The sequence below is a fragment of the Leptonychotes weddellii genome, chromosome 3, assembly GCF_054177405.1.
Source record: "Leptonychotes weddellii isolate Sample4059 chromosome 3, ASM5417740v2, whole genome shotgun sequence".
NCBI classification, from domain to species: domain Eukaryota; kingdom Metazoa; phylum Chordata; class Mammalia; order Carnivora; family Phocidae; genus Leptonychotes; species Leptonychotes weddellii.
Window position 1 is genome coordinate 65,085,519 of NC_138371.1, and position 20,794 is coordinate 65,106,312.

General features: G+C 36.9%; 1 protein-coding gene across 8 annotated transcripts in view; it reads left to right on the forward strand.

Annotated features, from left to right (window-relative positions):
• The window catches only part of PLA2R1 (phospholipase A2 receptor 1), a 115,401-nt gene that overhangs the window by 65,646 nt on the left and 28,961 nt on the right, over nucleotides 1–20,794 (forward strand). For all 8 annotated transcript variants that reach the window (XR_014143583.1, XM_081814328.1, XM_081814325.1 and 5 more), the window contains 6 exons: nucleotides 8,044–8,246; nucleotides 9,965–10,110; nucleotides 13,363–13,447; nucleotides 15,652–15,784; nucleotides 16,369–16,404; nucleotides 16,898–17,055. Coding sequence is in view for 7 of the 8 variants with exons in the window: in XM_081814328.1 (XP_081670454.1) it covers nucleotides 8,044–8,246; nucleotides 9,965–10,110; nucleotides 13,363–13,447; nucleotides 15,652–15,784; nucleotides 16,369–16,404; nucleotides 16,898–17,055 (761 nt within the window). In the remaining variant the exon portion in view is untranslated. The remainder of the gene's footprint in view (nucleotides 1–8,043; nucleotides 8,247–9,964; nucleotides 10,111–13,362; nucleotides 13,448–15,651; nucleotides 15,785–16,368; nucleotides 16,405–16,897; nucleotides 17,056–20,794) is intronic.

Consider the following 20,794-nt stretch of genomic DNA (forward strand, 5'->3'; position numbering starts at 1 on the left):
AAAAAAAAAAAAGGAGATAGTAGGAAGGGAAAAATGAAGGGGGGGCATTGGAGGGGGAGACGAACCATGAGAGACTATGGAATCCGAGAAAGAAACTGAGGGTTTTAGAGGAGAGGGGGCTGGGGGGATGGGTTAGCCCGGTGATGGGTATTAAGGAGGGCACATATTGCATGGAGCACTGGGTGTTATATACGCAAACAATGAATCATGGAACATTACATCAAAAACTAATGATGTACTGTATGGTGACTAACAACATAATAAAATTAAATTAAATTTTAAAAAAGAAAGAAAAAAACAAATAAAAGGTACACAGATTGGAAAGAAAGAAATAAAACTTTCTTCACAGATGACAAGATCATCTACATAAAAAATCAGAAAGAATCAATAAAAGATCCCTTGAACTAATAAGTAATTATAGCAAGATTGCAATATAAAAGATTAATGAACAAAAGTCAGTTGCTTTCTATATAACAGCAATGAACAAGTGGAGTTTAAAATTAAAAACATATTATCATTTACATTAGCACCCCCAAATTGAAATATTTATATATAAATCTAACAGAATATGTACAAAATCTATATGAGGACAACTATAAACTTTAATGAAATAAGTCAAAGAAGAACTAAATAAAATGAGAGATATTCCACGTTCATGGATAGAAAAAGTCAATATTGTCAAGATGTCAGTTTCTCACAAACTGACCTATGGATTCAATACTATCCCAATCAAAATCCCAGCAAGTTAGTTTGTGGGTATCAACAAACTGGTTCTAAAGTTTATATGGAAAGAATAGCCAACTCCATATTGATGTAGATGAACAAAGTCAGAGAACTGACACTACCTGACTTCAAGACTTATTATAAAACTAGAGTAATCAAGACCGTGTGGTACTGGGGGTGGGGGTGGAAAGACAAATCAATAGAACAGAATAGAGAGCCCAGAAATTGACTGATATGAACCATAGTCCTAAATGTGAATCACAAAGCTATAACACTCGTAGAGGATAACATAATAGAAAACATAGATGACCTTGAGTAAGGCAATGACTTTTTAGATACAACACCAAAGGCACAATCCATGAAAGAAACAATTTTCACTAAAACTAAAAACTTCTGCTCTAAGAAAGACAATGCCAAGAGAATGAAAAGACACGACACAGACTAAGAGAAAATATTTGGAAAAACCACATCTGATAAAAAAACTGTTATCCAAAATATACAAAGAATTCTTAAAACTCAACAATAAGAATATGAAGGACAAGATTTAAAAATGGACAAAAGGCCTGGGACGGCTGGGTGGTTCAGTCGGTTAAGCATGTGCCTTCTGGTCAGGTCATGTTTTTGGGGTCCCTGGATGGAGCCCCGCATCAGGCTCTCTGTTCAGCAGGGAGTCTGTTTCTCCTTCTCTCCCTCCCCCCAACTCATGCTTGCTCACTCTCTCTCTCTGAAATAAATAAATATAATCTTAAAAAAAAAAAGAAGAAATGAGCTATCAAGCCATCAAAAGACATTTAATGAAACTTAAATGCATATTACTAAGTGAAAAAGGCCAATTGAAAAGTCTGTATACTGCATGATTCCAACCATATGACATTATGGAAAAGGCAAAACTATGGGACAGTAAAAAGATTGCTAGCAAAAAGTGGTTTGCAGGGGTTAGGGGGAAGTAGAGATAAATAGGCAGAGTACAGAGGATTTGGGGGGCAATGAAACTATTCTATATGGTACTACAATAGTGGATATATGTAATTATACATTTGTCCAAACCACAGAATGTACAACACCAAGAATGAAACCTAATGTAAATCATGGATTTTGGGTGGTAATGATGTGTCACTGTAAGTTTTAACAAATGTACCATTGTGGTATGGGATGTCAATAGTGAGGTAGGTTTTATGTATTTGGGACAGGAGGTATAAGGGAAGTCTGTACTTTCCACTCAATTTTGCTATGAATCCAAAATGCTCTAAAATATATAGTTTATTATTTTTTTAAAAAAACATGCTTTATAAAGATGCCTGCAAGGTGAAGTTAAGACAAATTACATTTTTTGTGTATAAGCATTGGTTTAGGAAATGTGTATAGAAACTGGTGAGTTTGCATGGCTCTAAACAAGAAACATCCTAATCCAGTCAATAAACAACCTCATTCTACAGATCTGTGAATATTATTAAAATGCAGAGAATAGTAAAGTTCCATGCCACACTATTACTGAAAAAAAAAAAGCTCAGGTTTCATTTCTAATATATTTTGTTAGGAATGTCTATACCTGTCAAAATAAATTAATACATTTTGAGTAGACAAAATCTTGGTTTTTAATGTTACCTTCCTTGGGGCATATTGGGATGTCTAAAATCTGGAACTGAAGCAGAGCTCCTTGTCATTCATAAGTTTCTGTTGTAATTTATCTGAGTGGCACTACTCTTTTCCTGTTCTCCCTGAAGCAAAAATAATATCATGATGCTCAGTTTGGCTGCTCATGCTGACTGACATTGAGTAAATTGTCTCTGAATAAGATGAAAATGTAAATCTTTTTTTGAAGAAAATAGCAATATAAAAGCCTCTGTGTTTCCTTTTTTCTTTTAAATTGCAGTTTGCAGAAACACCATCCTAAATCACATTTTTTTCCTTGCCTGTCATGAAAGTGTCCATTAACTTGGTCCTCATGTCAGAATCTTAATCCAGCCCAAACTGACTATATAAATTGACCACTGAACAGGAAGCCTGCTGTGTTTTATAAACTTAGCCAAGACTCTGTCCTTATGTCATATCATCAAAATATTCCATCTATGGTGGAATCGCAGTTCTGGCACTTTTTCAACTTTGTATTATGTTCCCCAAATAGTGTAATGACCCGTCATATACCCATCACCCATGTCATCAGTTATGAACTCATGGTCTATCTTGTTTCATCTATACCCTCACCCACTTCCCCCACTTCCCATATTTTGTCATAGCAAAGCCCAGACATCATATTGTTTCATCCACAAATATTTCAATATTATCCCTAAAAGATAAAGACTTCTTTTTTAAAAACACAAATATAAGACAGTTATCACAACTAATTAACTATAACTTCATAACATAAATCTTTAGTTAATGCTGAAATTTCTAAATTATTCAAAATATCATATAATGGATTTTACAGTTTGTTTGAATCAGGATCCAAAAAAGATTCATACATTGCAATTGGTTGATAGATATCTTAAAGTCTATTTTAATCTCTGTTTCCTTCTTTCTTGCCCCCCCTGCCACTTTTTAAAAATTTTGTTGTGCAAATGGGTTATTTGTCCTGAAGTTTCCTACAGTCTGGAGTTTTTGATTGAATCCCTGTATGTTGTTTAATATGTTACTCTATCCTCTTCATTTTCCATAAAATTGACATTTTTATTTTTTAAAAGTTAGAATCAGAGGCACTATTTAATTCAGATTTTCTTTTCTTTTCTTTTGGAAAACCTTTTCATAAGAAGTTGGTATTCTATCTGAAGGCACATAATGTTCACTTTTCTCACTTTTTGCAATGTTAGCAGCCACTAATGATCAGTGCATAGATCCATTGGTTCATTAGGGGTTTCTTCATAGCTTCATATCTGGGATATTTTTATAAAGAGATAGTTTCCTGCTATTTTACTAAAACAACAATAGTAAAGAGACTGTGGCACTTGGTATTTTAAGAGAAGTAACTATCCAGGTAAAACAGGAAAACCAGTTTTGATCTATACTAACTAGTACCACTAATTAAAGGGCGAAAATGGGGCCTTTTTTATTAAGGGACACTAATGCATTAGAAACTAAAATGTAGTTTGTACTTAAAGGTTCAATATAAATGAAGGCTGTAGAGTGAAAGGGAAAAAGTGCGTCCGTTCTTGTTAAGACACTCAAAAATCTTTTCTAAGTTATATTACAGTTTCATAGTTGTCTGTACAAAGAAGGAGAAACACTTTGAGATCACTATTTTACATCTACCTATTACTCAGGCTTTGTGACAAAAAGTTTTGTTTCTAGATCTAGATGCCACTGCAGAAAAGGTGTGTTTCACTCATATGGGGTAACTCTAGAGCATTTACCCCAATCGTCCCAAGTCAATAGAAATCTTCTGCCAATGAGAGGGAAATTGGGATCCTGAGAGAGCAAATCAGATCTGCTTTTCTTGAAAGTGACTCCACATAGCAAGGAGAAGCCTGTCCAGCCATCAGATAGATAGGTGGGTCCAGTTTAAGGCTTCCCAGAGTTCTGAAATGAACCACCACATAAATGAAGACATATTTATTCTCATTTGTGGGCATTCTTTGGAAATTTCCATATCTTTTTATAATCATGTAACTCATACAAGGTAAAAATGGGTTTGTAGATCTTTAAGGAAATGCTGTGAGCACACACAGAAAAGAAATGTGACTGGGGGAATGAGAGGGAGTTCCATGGAAATGGAGGAACATAATTTGAGGGGAAGATTCGATCATTCAACAGCTTTTTATTGTATGCCTGCCTACTCTGTACCTTGACATTGTCTCATGGTAGATTCAGTTAAATCTGTTTTCAAATTCTGCATCAAACCCTCCCCACGTGGCCTTAGGCAAGTTACTAAACCTCTGTGCCTCAATTTCTCCATTAGCAAACTGTAGATGCTAATATCCATCTCAGAGTTTTTGAAGTTGAATAAAGAAAAGACCATATAAAGACCATATAAAATGCCTAATACAGTATCAGGCAGATACAGAGCATTCCACGGAAGCTACCCCCATAGTATCACTTTTCTCCATGAAGAAGGAAAAAAATGACAGAGAAGGAGGGTGGGTAGGGCACAGGGCCTAAGAAGTAAGGATGTGAAAGGGTTATTGCAGGATGGGAAAATAACTAGACAGACTCAAGTAAAATAATTGAAGGCCTGGCTACAGTTCCCTGCTACCCTGAGGCCACAAATAGATTTCATTTGTCTACTTTCAGGTATTTGACCAGAGAGGTAAAAGATGGAGGTTTTCCCAGCTCAGTTCAATTTATATGGTTAGATAGCTTTGCCAAATGGAAAGGACTAGAATAGTGAATTGGAATGTCTTAATTGACCTAAAGTTATCCCGTTCATGTTTGATGGAGAGAGTGAAGGGGGATAGAGAGAGGGTAAGGCAGGTAAGGAGAATCAGTTTAAATGTGAGAGTCATCACTGAGGAATAGGATGATGGTTTTTCTTCTCCAATGGGAAATGAGTTAATTGAATTTGAGAATAATTTCTCAGGGAGAAAAACTCCCTCCACTCTTTCCCACACCCTACCTTTATTATTTGGCTTTTGCAAGCATACCACAATATAGGATTATAAATTCGGTTTATATCTCCCTTAGCCCAGTCTCCCTTTATTACACCGCTTTACTGCTTCTTTGGGGCTGAGATTCTAAAATTTGGGTCAAATGTTCCATTAAGCTAACCACTTTAGAATACCAATAACACTCCTACAGCACTTTTCATCTTCATAGCAGTTCACAAACATCTCCTTCTCCACTAATGAAGATGAGTTGAGTATCTATAGTATCTAAAACCAGAGCTATTTAATCATTGTCTGATGTGAAAAAGTAAGACAAAATGCAAGACCAACAAAAAAAAGTATACTACATTTTAAACTTGCTGATTTGAGCTTTTTAAAAATTCTTTGAACGTGCAGGCAGAACTCCTGCCACAAAATCCCAGCTTTTGTAATGAAGAGTCAAAATAAGAATAGAAACAACATCTTAGGGCTGGTTTTAGCCCTTCCTATCTTTCAGGGTGTTTTTATTCTATTTGATCTTCATGAAAACCAGTGAGAAGAAAAGGAATTGTTATCCCCACATTTTTGTGATTAATTAACCTGTTTGAGTTTTGAGTTACTAAATATTTGTGCTGACACTAGAACTCCAGACTTCAGGCTCCAAGTCAAAGGCTGCTGGGGAAGGAAGGATGGAGGCATTGAGAGGGAGTGCATGTTTACCCTGCTCTTTCAACTAAAGAAACTCCATTAGCAATATTACATTTGGGGCTTCCATGTGGATTTCCACAGTTCAATTTCATTAGAATCTCATCACACAGAGTATGTAGCATCTCCTCTATTGTTCATGACCAGCTAGATTGTGAGTTGCATTCCAAAATTACATTGAACAGGATTGCAAAGCTCCATTCCTGGCAGGTTGCAGTTACATACTGTACTCTTTCCCCTCTGCATGGCCCCAAATCATTCATTCAGCTTTAACACTAACTAGCTGTTCTGGCCAATGGAGCTGACTGATGGCCTTTGTATGGACCAACTCTCTCTCTTGACTTCCTTTTCTTCTATACAAATCATACTAGTCATGCTTTCCTGTTTACTACTGGTCACTTTCACCATTGTGGGTCTCTTTGACAAATCAGCATGCACACACGCACAGGACTGTGACCCTATTGTGGATGGCCGTGATGCCTGGTGTCTAACATGGGGTGTGAGCTCAGGACTGTTGAAGACACAAACACTGGTTCTTTAGCCTCCCTATTCTTTCTCTTTTTGCACAAACTCTTCCATCCTTTTAGGAGAGGCTCTTTGTATGTTTTCTTCTGTGTTCTTTCTTCTCACTCCCCATCTCTTTAGTCTTTCTATGACCATAAAATAACCACCCATTGCAGACAAGGTAAAGCCAGTTGCTCTGTATTTAAAAAAAAAAAAAATGAAGCCATTCCTTGTGAAGGAAATTAAGCAAGACAAATATTTAGTACCAAGTGACTATATTTTTTAAAGTGCCTTTAGGTCCAGAGTCGTCAGAGTCTTCCATCTATAATCGCTTGCGTTTTTTTACCAGCACCCCTTGAAAACTCTTTTCTCCTTTTCATCCTTCAAAATTCAGTTCAAATGTCACTTCCTGCAAATCCTTTACTGACATCCTGAGGCAGACTCCATCACCCCTTCTGGAATATCCCACAGAAATCTGAACTCTCCTTTAGTATAGTACGTCACACATTATGTTCAATGCAATTGTATCTGTGCCTCTTCTGTGCTAAAATAAGAGTTGGGTTTTGTTTGTTTTGTTTTGTTTTGTCCTTCTATCTCTAGCAGCTAATATACAGACTAGCCTGGTATGTAGATATAGATGCACAATTTTGTTGTTGTTGAATTTGATTTAGATAAATGAATGATCACTTTGGCTTCAAGAAAAAAGGTTCATTCTTACTCAATTTGTATTCTACTTTTGGAGTGGGATTGTTTTCTACTATTCACTGAAATTTGAGGTGTATTTTTTAGCTGTCCTATGAGTTGTATATATTTGATGACAAATGAGCATCTTAACATAGAAATTCTTTCTATGTAAAAATATGGTTCATTTTCCAATATGTTCAAACATACACAAAAGAATAGAGCTTCATCCAGAACTAGATGGTCTTTCGCTTTTCCTTAATGTCTGCCCTATTCCTGCCCCCAGAGCTTCACCACATACAGAATTTATCTCATTCTCTCCACTCTCCCATGGAGAGTTTGGCTTTCTATTATGTACCTTGCAATCTGCCTTGAATCCATCATTTATGTATCTTCCCTGTCAAATCTATTTCTCAGAGGATAAGCACTATGCATTTTTCATTGTTGATTTTTTACAATGGGGTTTCAAAGCACAGTATACAGAATAAGTGCTCAGTAAATGGTGGGCTAAATTTTTCTCTGCACAGTTAAAAAAAAAAGCTCAGTAATTGAAAGTAGAGGAATGTTGGCATTTGATTGAAATATTGGGGATTTGATTGAATATTGAGGATATTTCCGTCCCAGGTTGAACAGTGCCTAGTTTCCTATCATTTGCCATCTGAGCTCCAAATGTCCAAATTCCAGTCTTCACAGGCTGTCTTCCCTCCCTTTTCCGTCTTCTATTCTTTTCTCTAAAGATGAAAGGAAGAGAAATGAGATAGTCCTATTAAAAAAGCATTCGTTTTCATCCTTATTGTTCTTATGTGGGCACTTCATTATGAGATGTTAATTGTGCAACACTCTAAAGACCTGTTTTCTAAGAACAAAATGTTCTAGTCATTCTAGTATATTAAAAAGTGTTGTTTTCTGCTTTTAGGCTACAATGGTGGCTGTGTTGTCATGCGAGGAAGGAGTCCACCTGGTCGCTGGGAAGTGAAGGACTGCAGACACTTTAAGGCAATGTCCCTGTGTAAGCAACCAGTGGGAAAACAGGAGAAAACGGAGCAGGAAGAGAGATGGCCCTTTCACCCCTGCTACTTGGACTGGGAATCAGAGCCTGGCTTGGCCAGCTGCTTCAAGGTGATGCCAAGGGTACCTAGGCATTCTCAATGGGACCAACATTGTTTCAGTTTTGTCCACGTATCCCAAATTCCCTTACTCCAGAACAGTGCCTGGCACACAGCGGGTACTTAATATTTGTTGACTGTCTCTGTCTTTTCAGTTATATTCCAAAATAATTTTAAGTCAAAAGACTGACATATTATCCCTGGTGATACTGAAGACCTCTTCTTGAAGATTGATATCAAGGCCCCAGTCAATGTTGTTCTTATTGCATAATATCAAATGAACAAGGCAGATGCTCACCGGGTATTGAAATGGTACAATTCCATAGTTTGTAAGAAAATGAATAAAGTCTTTATTATGGAATAATACCATTCTGCTGCTAAAAATAGCTTTTGCAACTTGCCGGACACCTGAGAGTCAAACAAATTAATACATACAGTTGATACATATGTGTGTGTGTATATATATGTGTGAAAAAATGTGTGAAGAAATGTCTTTTTGCATATCAGCTTTAGATCCTAGATGTAAATCAGTACCTACAATCTTCTTGTCATGACACATCTGTGAATGCATTCAGTTTAATGTACACATATACAACCCTACATTAAATTCATCGGGTAACAGTGATCTCACAAAGCAATAAGTTAAACTTTAGAAATTAGCAAACTGAGGCAGCAAGATGAAGTGATTTGCCCAAGATCACAATTATTTATTAACAGAGTTGGAATAAATCCCTGGTCTTGGGCCCCCCAGTCCAGTGCCTTTTCTACTATATATTACCCTGATATGTCAACAAATGTATGGTGTGTTTGATGGGCATGGTGGTGGGATTGATGAATTTTAAGTGATTCAAGAAAAAGTTCCCAGAGGTGAGTTTTGACATATAATTTAAAAGATGGAAAGGCTGTGCTGTGGCCCACAGCTATTCATTCTGGTCTCAGCAAATCAGAGTCTGGTGAAGCCTGGCCGCAGGGTGCCTTCCTGGCATTAGAGACTCTGGCATAATGTCAGGCAGTTAAAAACGAGGAGGGCACAGAGGCCTACGATATGGAGTTCTATGTTTTTGGACCCTCACCCTTGATCCTAAATAGAGTCAGAAGTAGACTCTCCATTTACTGACGTCTTCCTGCTACTGTGAGGACAGCTAAGAAACAGCAGAGAATTTAGGCACAGCTAAGACCCAAAGACCTTAGTAATATACCTGCCCTAGGTCCCAGATCTCATTTCTCATTTCCTGCCATGGGTCAGCCAGATTCATGATCATTCAGCCAATTCTAATTTGTCAGAAGGCAATCTGGTGGGATAGGAATTCATGGGCTCTTGAAGAAAGGAGTACCAGATCTAATCCTAGCTCTGCCTATTTGTAGCTGTGTGACCAGAAATTTATAACCTCTTTTAGCCTGACTGTCCACATCTCTTAACAAACATTTATTAAGGGACAAGTATATGCCAGTTACAGGAAGTTTAGAAGAAAAAAAAAAGAGTTCTCAAGGAGTTTATTTATAAAACTGAGCTCATTATATCCTCCTCATGAATTTGTTGTGAGAATAAAATGAGATAATAGTTTTAGATGAATAGACACATTCTAGTTCAATAAATGTTATTTCTCCCTACTGGGTCAAGCTTTTACTATAGAATAATGACAATTATATTACTGTTATTTTCTTGTCCAGAATTAAACAGCCTCACCTTATCCATGATAGTGTCAACTTTTTTTTCTCCTACTAAATCAGGTATTTCATAGTGAAAAAGTCCTGATGAAAAGAACATGGAGAGAAGCAGAAGCATTTTGTGAAGAATTTGGAGCTCATCTTGCAAGCTTTGCCCATATTGAGGAAGAGAATTTTGTGAATGAGCTTTTACATTCAAAATTTAATAGGTAAATACTTGTTAATTTTGAAAAAATGCAATCAAATTTTCTGTTTCCCAGTAATGACTTATTAGGGATGAGTATCCCAAATATTTGTTTAAAATCTCAAGTATTTGTCTTAAGCCTAAAACCAGCTAGCTACTAGTTGTGAAAGAAAAATATACACATATAGTTTTATATTTATATTGCACCAAGTTCTCATTCCATAAAACAACAAAGTGGCAATCGTTTTGATATCTGAAATCTTTTCTGTATACCTCAAATCAGAATTTCAGAGCTCTTCGGCCAAACTCAAATTATCTAACCCCATGATTTTCAAAGTGTTGTCTGAGGATCCTGAGAGTCCTGGAACCCCAAGACTAGGGAGGGGACCAAGTGGGCAGAGGCCCTAGTTCCATCACTGACTCACCAGAGCAGCTCCCACCAGCTCCACTTCTGCTTATTTTGTACAGATTAGGAGTCCATGTAAGATTTTGTTTGGGGGGGAAAAAAAAGTCACACTGATTGAAAAAAAAAAAATTCCAATCCACGTCCTAATTTTACATTTGAGGAAACAGGTATTCACTTGTCAGTATCCAGCTTGTAAGTTTCAGAATCTTGAATTACATGGTTAGAAAATCAATTTAATTTAAATTTGAAGAAACATAAAAGGCTTGTGCTATATTTTACCCAATGCAAAAATTCCTTCCTGTGGTCACCTACTATCTGCACAATTCCTTTCAGAGTGCTCCTTATTTGGGAGAAAGCCCATTCCATTGTTGGAGGCTGGTTTCAAAGATCAACTTTCCAGTAAGCCAGAGCCATACAGGTCAAGTCGACTCTATTTTTGAATACTTGAAGACAGCTATTATGGTCTTTTTTAGTGAGTTTTTTCATCCATTGGCCTCTTTCTCTAAAATATTCTTATCAGTTAGCATACATTTTTGGAATATCTTCTATGGGAGGGGTACTTTAATATGCATAGCTGGCTGGAGAATGCAATAAACAAAATAGACAAAAATCCTGCCCCTGAGAAAGCAGTATGGCTCCATGGCTCCATACATTTATTTCATAAAAACAAATGTTAACTCCAGGTACTATGTTCCAAGCTCTGGAAATCTGGAGTCTCAATGAAATGCTTGCCTGAATTACAGAGAAAATCCAAAACTATTTTTTGAGGACAATCCTGGCCTTCCCCATAGTTTTCCTTTGGGACACTCCAAAAGAATATTAATATGCAATATCTACCAAATTATTCATCTCTAGCATCTACAGTAATGACCTTAATGGTAGGAGCCTTTGACAACATCTCCCAATGTGAGTCTCATAGAGTACTGTTGGGGTAAGAGTCAAATATGTTGGCAAAACAAAGCACAAACTTGGAAATCTGCCATATGCATTAGCATTGTAAAGGCTTCTGGAAGGAAGCATTTTCTTCAGCCACAAACCTCTTTTTTTGAGGACACTTATCAACATCCCATGGAACTGCTAGTCCCTGTGGGAAATGCTGACCTAAACTGCGTTTCCCAAATCTGACTGATTCTCACACTTACTTGGGACACCTTTTGACACGGAGCCGTCCGGCCTCACACCAGAGCTGCTGAGTCAGATTCTCTGAAACTGAAGAAAATTTCAAGAAGCTTCCTAATTAATTGGACTGTAAGTCTGGTGTGGGGCCACAGATCCAGGGGATATGGGATAGTCTACACTGTTCTAAGTTGTAACTTTTCTTCATGACTTTAGCACCTTGCAAAACATCCTTTCATACTTGGGTATAGTGAGGTTTGCTATATGAAATAACCACATGCAAACTACTTCCAAATTTGCTGTAAGATCAAATATCATTATGTCATAAGTTCTCACACTTGAAATTTCTTGTGAAATTTAATGCCAAGCATCTATCAAATTGTTAATCTTTAGCACTTCATCAGAAAAGCTATATAATTTTACTTTGTATCCAGACTGCCAGGGAGTTTAACAAAATCTCATGCTTGATTATAGCAAACAAACCAGTTCTCATAGTAGCATACATGCTTGTCCTTCTTATGGCACTGTTTTTTAATTTCTATTTTATTATTTATTATATTATTAAAAAGTACAAAATTATAGGAAATTGATGAAGAGAAAATTAATACCATCTAGGATCCAGTACATTTCAGGAAAAATGTAGAACTCTGAATTCAGTAAGTAAAGGAATAAAAAGTTCTCAAGGCAGGCGAGTGATATGAATTCCCAGCCTAGGTCATTGATGTTAAGGTACCTGGCTTAACCTTAAGGCAGCATCCTCCACCTCCACAACCTTGTGAATTGTAAATTGTAATCAGGGCAGTCACCAACCAGGCCACAATGATCTCACAGATTTCTAAGACATATTTTACTTTCAGTTGTATCGTTCAGGCACAATAGCTCACATATCTGAGAAGGGGATGCTTCAGAATAGGCTTGCTTCACTGCAGTAACAAAAATAAAGCATCTGTCATGACTTCTGAATCTTTTAAATCTTTAATTCTCCAAATTATTCTTAGAAAATTATCTTAGTGAGATGGTTTGTTGTACAATTAGACTTTATTGGTTGATTTATTGAGTACTCTGTGGTTTGATGTATTTGTTTGATGTATTTGTCCTTTGCCTAATTGGAGGAAAGATGTTTCTCTGTGGGGATTCTCGCCAAGTCTAACCCAGGGGTGACTGCTGAAGTGAATCTACTGTGCCTTGGACTGATTTGCTATGAAATTATTTATGTTGGGCTCTGAAAAAACAAAACCCCAAATCTGCTGTGTACCTTTTATTAAAGGAGGTGGTGGTAATTAACCTCCAAAGAACATGAACATTTGACAAAAAAGCAAAAAATCAAAGCATAGGGAAGTGGTAAATACATAGTAAAGTAGTAAAAAGTCCTCTAGGGAAAAGACATTCCAAAATTTCCTACCAACTTGATTTCGTGTGTTCTTATCCTACTTGAAAGATGTTGCCATTCCTAATGAATATGAGAAAGCAGTGTTCTCAATATGGGTTAACTTTTCCCTCAACTGCATGTCACCAGCGAGCACACCATACAAGCCAAGAGAAATAGGAAGCCAGGCTAATCTTCTCTACATTCATCTCATAGCTCAGGTTTTGCATATAGGAAATGTTAATAAATGTTTGCTGACTTGATCTATCCTGCCAGGAGTATCAGCTGTTTTCCTGTGCACATAAATACTTTAAAATATTTCTTGGACCTATTACATTATGTTGTGAATTCAATAGGAAGAGCCAAGTCTTTGTTTTTTCTCTTCACAGGACAGAAGAAAGGCAGTTCTGGATTGGATTTAATAAAAGAAATCCACTGAATGCTGGCTCTTGGGAGTGGTCTGATGGGACTCCTGTAAGTTTTTCCAAACTGAAGACAAGGAAATGAATTCAAAACAGGGGGCCCTGGAACACCTTGGTCAACCAACCAAGAGAACCTGGAAATAATGACCGTATTTCCTGTGACTCAGACTCAGATCAAAAACTGCACCAGATCTTGGTACCATAAGTTATTTTTGCAAAGTTCGGGGAAAACTTCACAAGCCACATAGTTCTGAGGCCAGCTGTAGGATCTCATCCTGGAAAGGAATCAAAATCTCCAAAAACCACCCCAAACTATCTCCCATGTGAAGAGTCTTGAGAAAGAAGCAACTATTGTTTAAAATAATATTAAGCTCTCTTTACTCCACTTTCCCTCTCTAGCTTAGTACCTAATTATAGGAATGTGGGACCCTTGTCCAGATCACGATGAAAAGAACCATTCTGGTTTATCTCTAAAAGGACAGAAGTGCCAGCCTTAGAAATACCATCTCCTTCTCAACCAGAGCAAGTTATTCGGTTGGAAAAAAAACCTTGCTTTTCTTTCAGCCTCATACTTGTAAAAACCTCTGTGAAGGAAAGAAGGAACTCACTATTACATTTTTTTTTCAGGTTCAATGAGGAATTCTCCTATTTTCCTCAAGATGATAGGGAAAAATGGAAGCAGTATCCCAGATTGAAATGAGATCCATCTGAAGGCACATGCAAAATCAATGTATTCAGTTACACCTGTGAAATAAGAGGCTAGCAAGAGCCTGCAGTGAGCACTTAACGCAGCTCCTATTTATTGAGCCCGGATTATATTGCAGACATGGGTTGAATGCATTGCTGCATGATCTCATTTCACCCTTATAATGATTCAGTGCAGTGGTTATTAGAACGCTTAGTTTGCCTAAAATAATGCATAAGAGAGCCAGGATCTGTACACAGGTTGTCTGCCTCCAAAGCCATGATGTTATAATGTCTCCTAGTTGGCAAAATAGCAGCAGCCCAACTTTGAAATAGTAAAGATCCATAGAGAAAAATGATCTTTAGTCCCACTAGAGAAAATTTGTGGCAAGGAAAGCATCTGTGGAAAACTATATGTGGAAAACAAAAACAATGACATGCTAGTTAAACATATAACACACATACATATATATATATATATATATATATATGAATATATGAAACATTTCCACCTCTGTACTGCTTCTCTGAGAAGGGTATCAGGACCAGAGAGTAAGAAGAGACCTTAGAGATCACCCACCCCATCCATCTATATTGCTATCAAAGAAACTGAGGCCCAGAGAACGGAAGGAACTTAGCAGGGTCCACCTGCTGCATAAATGGCAGTCACCACATGGCATAGTTGGGTGGTTAATGTCAGTGTGGCACCTGGAAAATGAAATGTGATATGTAGAGGCTGAGAATGCTTCCTTTTGTTTTAGTGAAACAATCTTATTAGTGATAGAGAGGAATAGACAGTTTGGTTCAGAATAAATGAAATAAAGCCATGAAGCAGCACATGGAGTTCCTCCCTACCACTCCCTACTGGACAAAACAAATATTCAAACTCCCACAATTGTCTGAATCTGAGCTTACATATTTTTAAGTTAGAGGAGTTGTATGATTGTGTACGTGTTTGAAGAGGAGTATAAATGTTTCAAACATCCTCTTTTTCCCAAAGTTTTACTCCAGTTTTACCTGTGGTCCATCCACTCTTCTGTTAGGTAGCCATTAAATCATTGAGAAGATCAAATTTTTATTTAACATTCGCCTTACATGACCATTCATGGAAAGCGTTGGAGTTTCCCAATTAAAGCTAGGGATAACTTAGAATTTAGTGATTAAAGACTAAAAGCTTAATGTATATGCAAAAGAATCTGCATCACAGATGAGACCCAAATGTGACAGGTCAGAGCCTTTCAGAAGCGTACCCAGGATCCCAGGGCTAGCCTGTTGTGGCCAGTGAGACAATAGCGCAAGTTCAAAAGGGAGCTTACATCTCATCTGTTCCTTCTGGAGAAAGGAGTAGCTTGCCTCTTTTTAAGAAAAAAAGCATCTTTAAGGAAAAATGCTAGTTTGGTTAGCTTGTTCTTCACAAATGTGGAACAACCTTTAACTGCAGTCTTATCCAGACATTTCTTAAGCTTCCTCCAGAAGTCTATTGTGATTTATTTACAGAGATGCTTCTTTTGAGCTTTTGAAACTTTTTGTGGGGGATCATCGTTAAGAAATAACGAACTTCATCTGCTGCAGGTTGTCTCTTCATTTTTAGACAATACTTATTTTGGAGAAGATGCAAGAAATTGTGCTGTTTATAAGGCAAATAAGACATTGCTGTCCTTGCACTGCAGTTCCAAACGTGAATGGATATGCAAAATTCCAAGAGGTAAAAATATTAATAAGATCTTTACTATCTGTTTGCTTTCTAATAATCTACAGCACTTTTCCAAGCGAAGAGTTATAGAAATCTAAAATTTAAACATCCCGGACTACAGTACCAACAACCATCACGCGAACCAAACTGTACAGCAAAGAATGCCTCGTAGGGGAATGAGAAAAGGTGACACCTACACCAGGGCAGTATGCTAATTTAGTTAATAGGAAATGAGGATAACCAACTCTATTGTGGAATATGGTATTTTTCGAGTACAACCTGGAAGAAATGTCACTGTGACTTTACAAGCAAACAAAATTACTTGTCAAATGAGTAAGTGAAAGCACCTAACACTGTGTGACACACAGTAGGCCCTTGACAAGTGTTCACATCCTTTCTTCTTTAATCAGAGGCCTGTCTTAAGCCTCCTCTTCAAGTATGAGAACTAACCATATTTCAAACAGCACAGAGTACCTGGTTTTTAAATGGTCTCTTAAAAAGCAAAGTACAAAATACCGTGTTTAGAGCTGAAGTAATTCAGAGATGGTGCACTTGTGAAGAAAGGTCACTCAAGATGGTTTGCTTTCACTTTGCAGATGTGAGACCCAAGATTCCACCCTGGTACCAGTATGGTAAGAACTATCCTGGCAATTCTTGCATTTCTAATTACGTGCCATTATATACCATTACTGTATTACTACAGTCCTCCAATCGAGCCTCTCTTTTCTTATGTCAATCTAGAACTAATTTGTTCAAATTAACTAATTAATGGTCAAATTAACAAATTCATTAAATGATTAAAGATTAATATAATAACACTGTTTTCGTGACACGTGATTTTAAAATATGCATTTATCCCAGACCTTGCAATGCAAATGAAGTTTTCTTAGATAAGATAAACCAAGAAAAATAAGCAAATTATATACTTAGTTATGTGTGTGTAAATATACGTATTTATGTATATCACACGCACACACACACATACACTTTTCTTTAATGCTAAGTGACCAAATTACAAATTTGGCGTCAATCATAGCATATCCTGTTTCAGTCTGCATCACATCAGTCAATGGCTTTTGCATCATTTGCACTGGTTTTTGTTTTTTTGGTTTTGTTGTCTTTCAGATGCTCCCTGGCTCTTTTATCAGGATGCGGAGTACCTTTTTCATACCTATGCTGCAGAATGGCCCTCCTTTGAGTTTGTCTGTGGCTGGCTGCGTGGTGATCTTCTCACAATTCATTCTGCACATGAGCAAGAATTTATCCACAGCAAAATAAGAGCGGTATTTGAATACAATTAATCATGAGAAATTCAGAGCTTAGCTCCTTCTTCTGTCATTGGGGGGATTTTTTTTTTATTTGACTTCAGACATTTATTTAAGTTTCATTTAAAACCACAGATTTTTGAGAATTGATTTTCTTCCTGTTATAGGGATTAAGAGAAAATAATGGAAACACAGGTTTACAATGTTGGTCGATCATTTCACTTATTTTCATTCTTTATTAGCAACAGTTATGAATAAGTAGAGTTCTATTGCTTTAATGAGGTTCATCCAATCATCAGCACATATTTATTCAGAGTCTACTCTTCTAAGGGCTGGGGCTCTATCAGTGATTAAAATAGATCAAAATTCCTGCCCTTGGGGAGCTTATAGTCTAGTCTGGGAAGAAAGACTGTAATCAATATAAGTACATAGCATTACATAATATTTTATTAAAAGATAAATAGATAAATGATATGGAGGAAAATAAAGCACAAATGAGGGACAAGGTGTACCGGGGGGAGGGGGGGGCATGCGCATGGCTATTTCAAAGTTTTGAATTTTACTTACAAGAATATAATACTTTTAAGTCTATAAAGACTCAATATTCATAAAATGAAAAGGAGTGGTTTTCCATTTCAATTTAAGATAAAGACTTGGACAATCTTTGAGGAGCTAGGCTAATTGGAAAGAAGCATGCAAAACCTGTTAAATAATGAAGCAGAGTGCCAAGGAATAGTGTACATTTTCAGTATATTTCTTCAACAAGCATTTATTGAGCATTAGGTATGTGTCAGGCATTGTGATATTTGTCAAAGACATAAAAATGTCAACAACACAAAAATGAGATACAGTCTCTGTTGTTAAAAAAGCTGGAAATAATAATAAGTGAAAAGGGAGCAATATGTACAAGATTATCAAGGGGACATTAAGGGAGGAAACTCACTCCCAATTTTCCCTAGGAAATCTTTGAAAGTAAGAAAAAATTTTTTTCTTTTCTAAAATTTAACATTATTTCATGATCACCAGGAATCCTTTCTTGAGCTATCATCTTTTCACATGTTTGTAAGTTGATTGTTGAAATGAAGCTCTATATTTAAAGCATCCTTGTCATGTAAGAGAAATGTCTTCCCTTACAGCTCATGGACTTTTCCATTTCTATAATCCTGTTTGATGCATAGACAGCCTGCAAGGTGCAGGTAGATCAGGACTACTACTGAGTTGTGATGGAAAAAACTGAAAAACAGGGGGGTTAGGTGACAACCCCACAGTTCCATAGAGTCTCAGTGATAGACCAACCACAAGAACGAGATATTCCCCACTATTGGTTTGTGTGCTATTTTTTACCACCCTTCCTCTCCTACAAATGGAACACTCAAGCCAAATCCATGTTAAGCATCAACATGATGTCAGAAAATACGTTCATTTAACAAGACAACAGACTCCTGGTGGCAAATAACAAGACATTAGGTCAATGTCTGAAAACAAATCCATCCATCAACATGACAAAGTGCATGTCTCAAATGGAACTGATATTTGGCCAATACTTATTAAAACTGCATCAGGCACTGTGTTAAGTACTAATATTTAATGGCATTTAATCTTTCCAAGGACTCTCTGTGGGAAGTCTATTATCAGTACTTTACCATTGAGGAAGCTAAAACTCCAAAGAGGTGAAGCAACTTGGTTATTTCCACACCAACTAAGTGGTGGAATCTGGAAATGAACCCAGGCCATCTGACTTACAGGGTCATTTAAAAACCTTCTGCTGGTAGCAGAACAGCAGTGTGGGGGGTATAGGAGCACAATGTCTTCGTTACATCAAAATCAAAAAGAGTTCTAAAATCCCTCTCCAAAAGATGGTGTCAGCTCTGTCTCAGACATGAGCAATGAAAGGCATCTTTGATCTTTCCAACAGAGCTTAGCTCCCCTAGGAATATCTGCAGGTCTCCTCTCTTCACCTTTCCCTGAATTTACTCTCCCAATTACTAGTGGTTGGGAAGCCAGTGAGGATGGAAGAGTTAATACCTTCCACAGAAGGGAATAGTAAAACCCATGGGTTTAGCTGTTTGAGAAGTCATACCCAGTGCCATGATACTAATTGAGGGCTAGATCTAGTTGTGATATCAAATCAGACAAACCTTGTGGTGTCTTACATGGCAAAATTACTACCCAGCCTGTGACCATGTTGATACAGAATGCCTTGTCAGTTTGATGGGTGAGCAGCTGACTGATCTAACACCACACTGTGCTACAAAAGAAAATTACTTGGTGGTTTAAAATGTGTAGAATGAAAAGGGGCAAGGGAGCTAAGGGAAAAGGGTATCAATTTAGAAAGAAGAAAGCTATAAGTTCTCAAAGCAGTTCTTTTTATCGCATAATCTATGGCTGTGTTAGGCACTTTTTGGTGGTGGTAGGAGTGATATTTATGGTGCCCATTTACACTTCATGAGTAAGAAATTCCGTATCTATGAATGTTGTACTAGAATGAGTCTATCCAGAGTGATTTTATTCCAGGATGAGGAACTAAACATGTAGAGATCATACCACCCACTTTTGTGGCATACTCATTCTATAAGTGCAGGAAGAATCAGGATAGTAATTAAATATTTTTTAAAAGATTTTATTTAGTTATTTGAGAGAAAGAGACAGAGAAAGCGACAGAGAGCATGAGGGGGGAGGAGAAGGAGAAGCAGACTCCACTGAGCAGGGAGCCCCACGTGGGGTTCGATCCTAGGATCCTGGGATTATGACCTGAGCCAAAGGCAGATGCTTAACCTTGACTGAGCCACCCAGGCGCCTCTAATTAAACATTTTTAATATTACATATGTGTTGTATAGTTTCCCTATAAAGAGTAGTAACTTAGAAATGTGAAAAACAAAAATAACATTTAGTTGGAAAGTGAAAGAACTATTGAAAAAGAAAGCTGGATGCAATTTTTTAAATCTGAAGCAGATTTTTTTTTAACAAAATGTTTCTATCTTGGAAAAGTGGTTAGTCAGTATTTTCTCTTTGAGTAACAGAATACCACAGGCATGATGAGAGTGAATTTTTGAGTACTTCTTTTTTGAGCCATCTTGTTGCTTAGATTAATGCCAAAAAAGTAAAAAGCCATAAGCACTTTAGGAGTTGTTTAACATGAACTACTAGTCAATTAATCCACTAACATTTTTATGCTGTGTTGTGTAATATTTGCATTTCAAAATTGCAATTTACTCTTATTTTTAATTTCATGTCTAGGGGCGCCTGAGTGGCTCAGTCGCTTAAGTGTCTGCGTTCAGCTCAGGTCATGATCCCAGGGTCCTGGGATTGAGCCCTGCATCGAGCTCTCTGCTCAGCGGGGAGCCTACTTCTCTCTCTCCCTCTGCAGCTCCCCCTGCTTGTGCTCTTTCTTTCATACTCTCTCTCAAATAAATAAAATCTTAAAAAAATTTCATGTCTAAATACTTCTAATAAAAATATATCAAATCTATTAGTCATCCTCCAAAATACAGTGTTTTAAACCCTTAAAGTAACCTGGTTTTGATATTTTTGATGGAAACATTTAAAGACATGACAGGTTACTCTTCCTTATATTACTTCATAAATCAATTACTTCATAGATTATGTTGGCTGTTGCTGTATTATTTTTTTTATAAGTATCTTCCCATATGATGCTATCTATAATGTCTATAACAAAACATAGTTGATGTTATGAAATCTATGGTCATATTACATTTCTTTATATGAAATAACATTAATAAGTCTTCTATTTTTGTG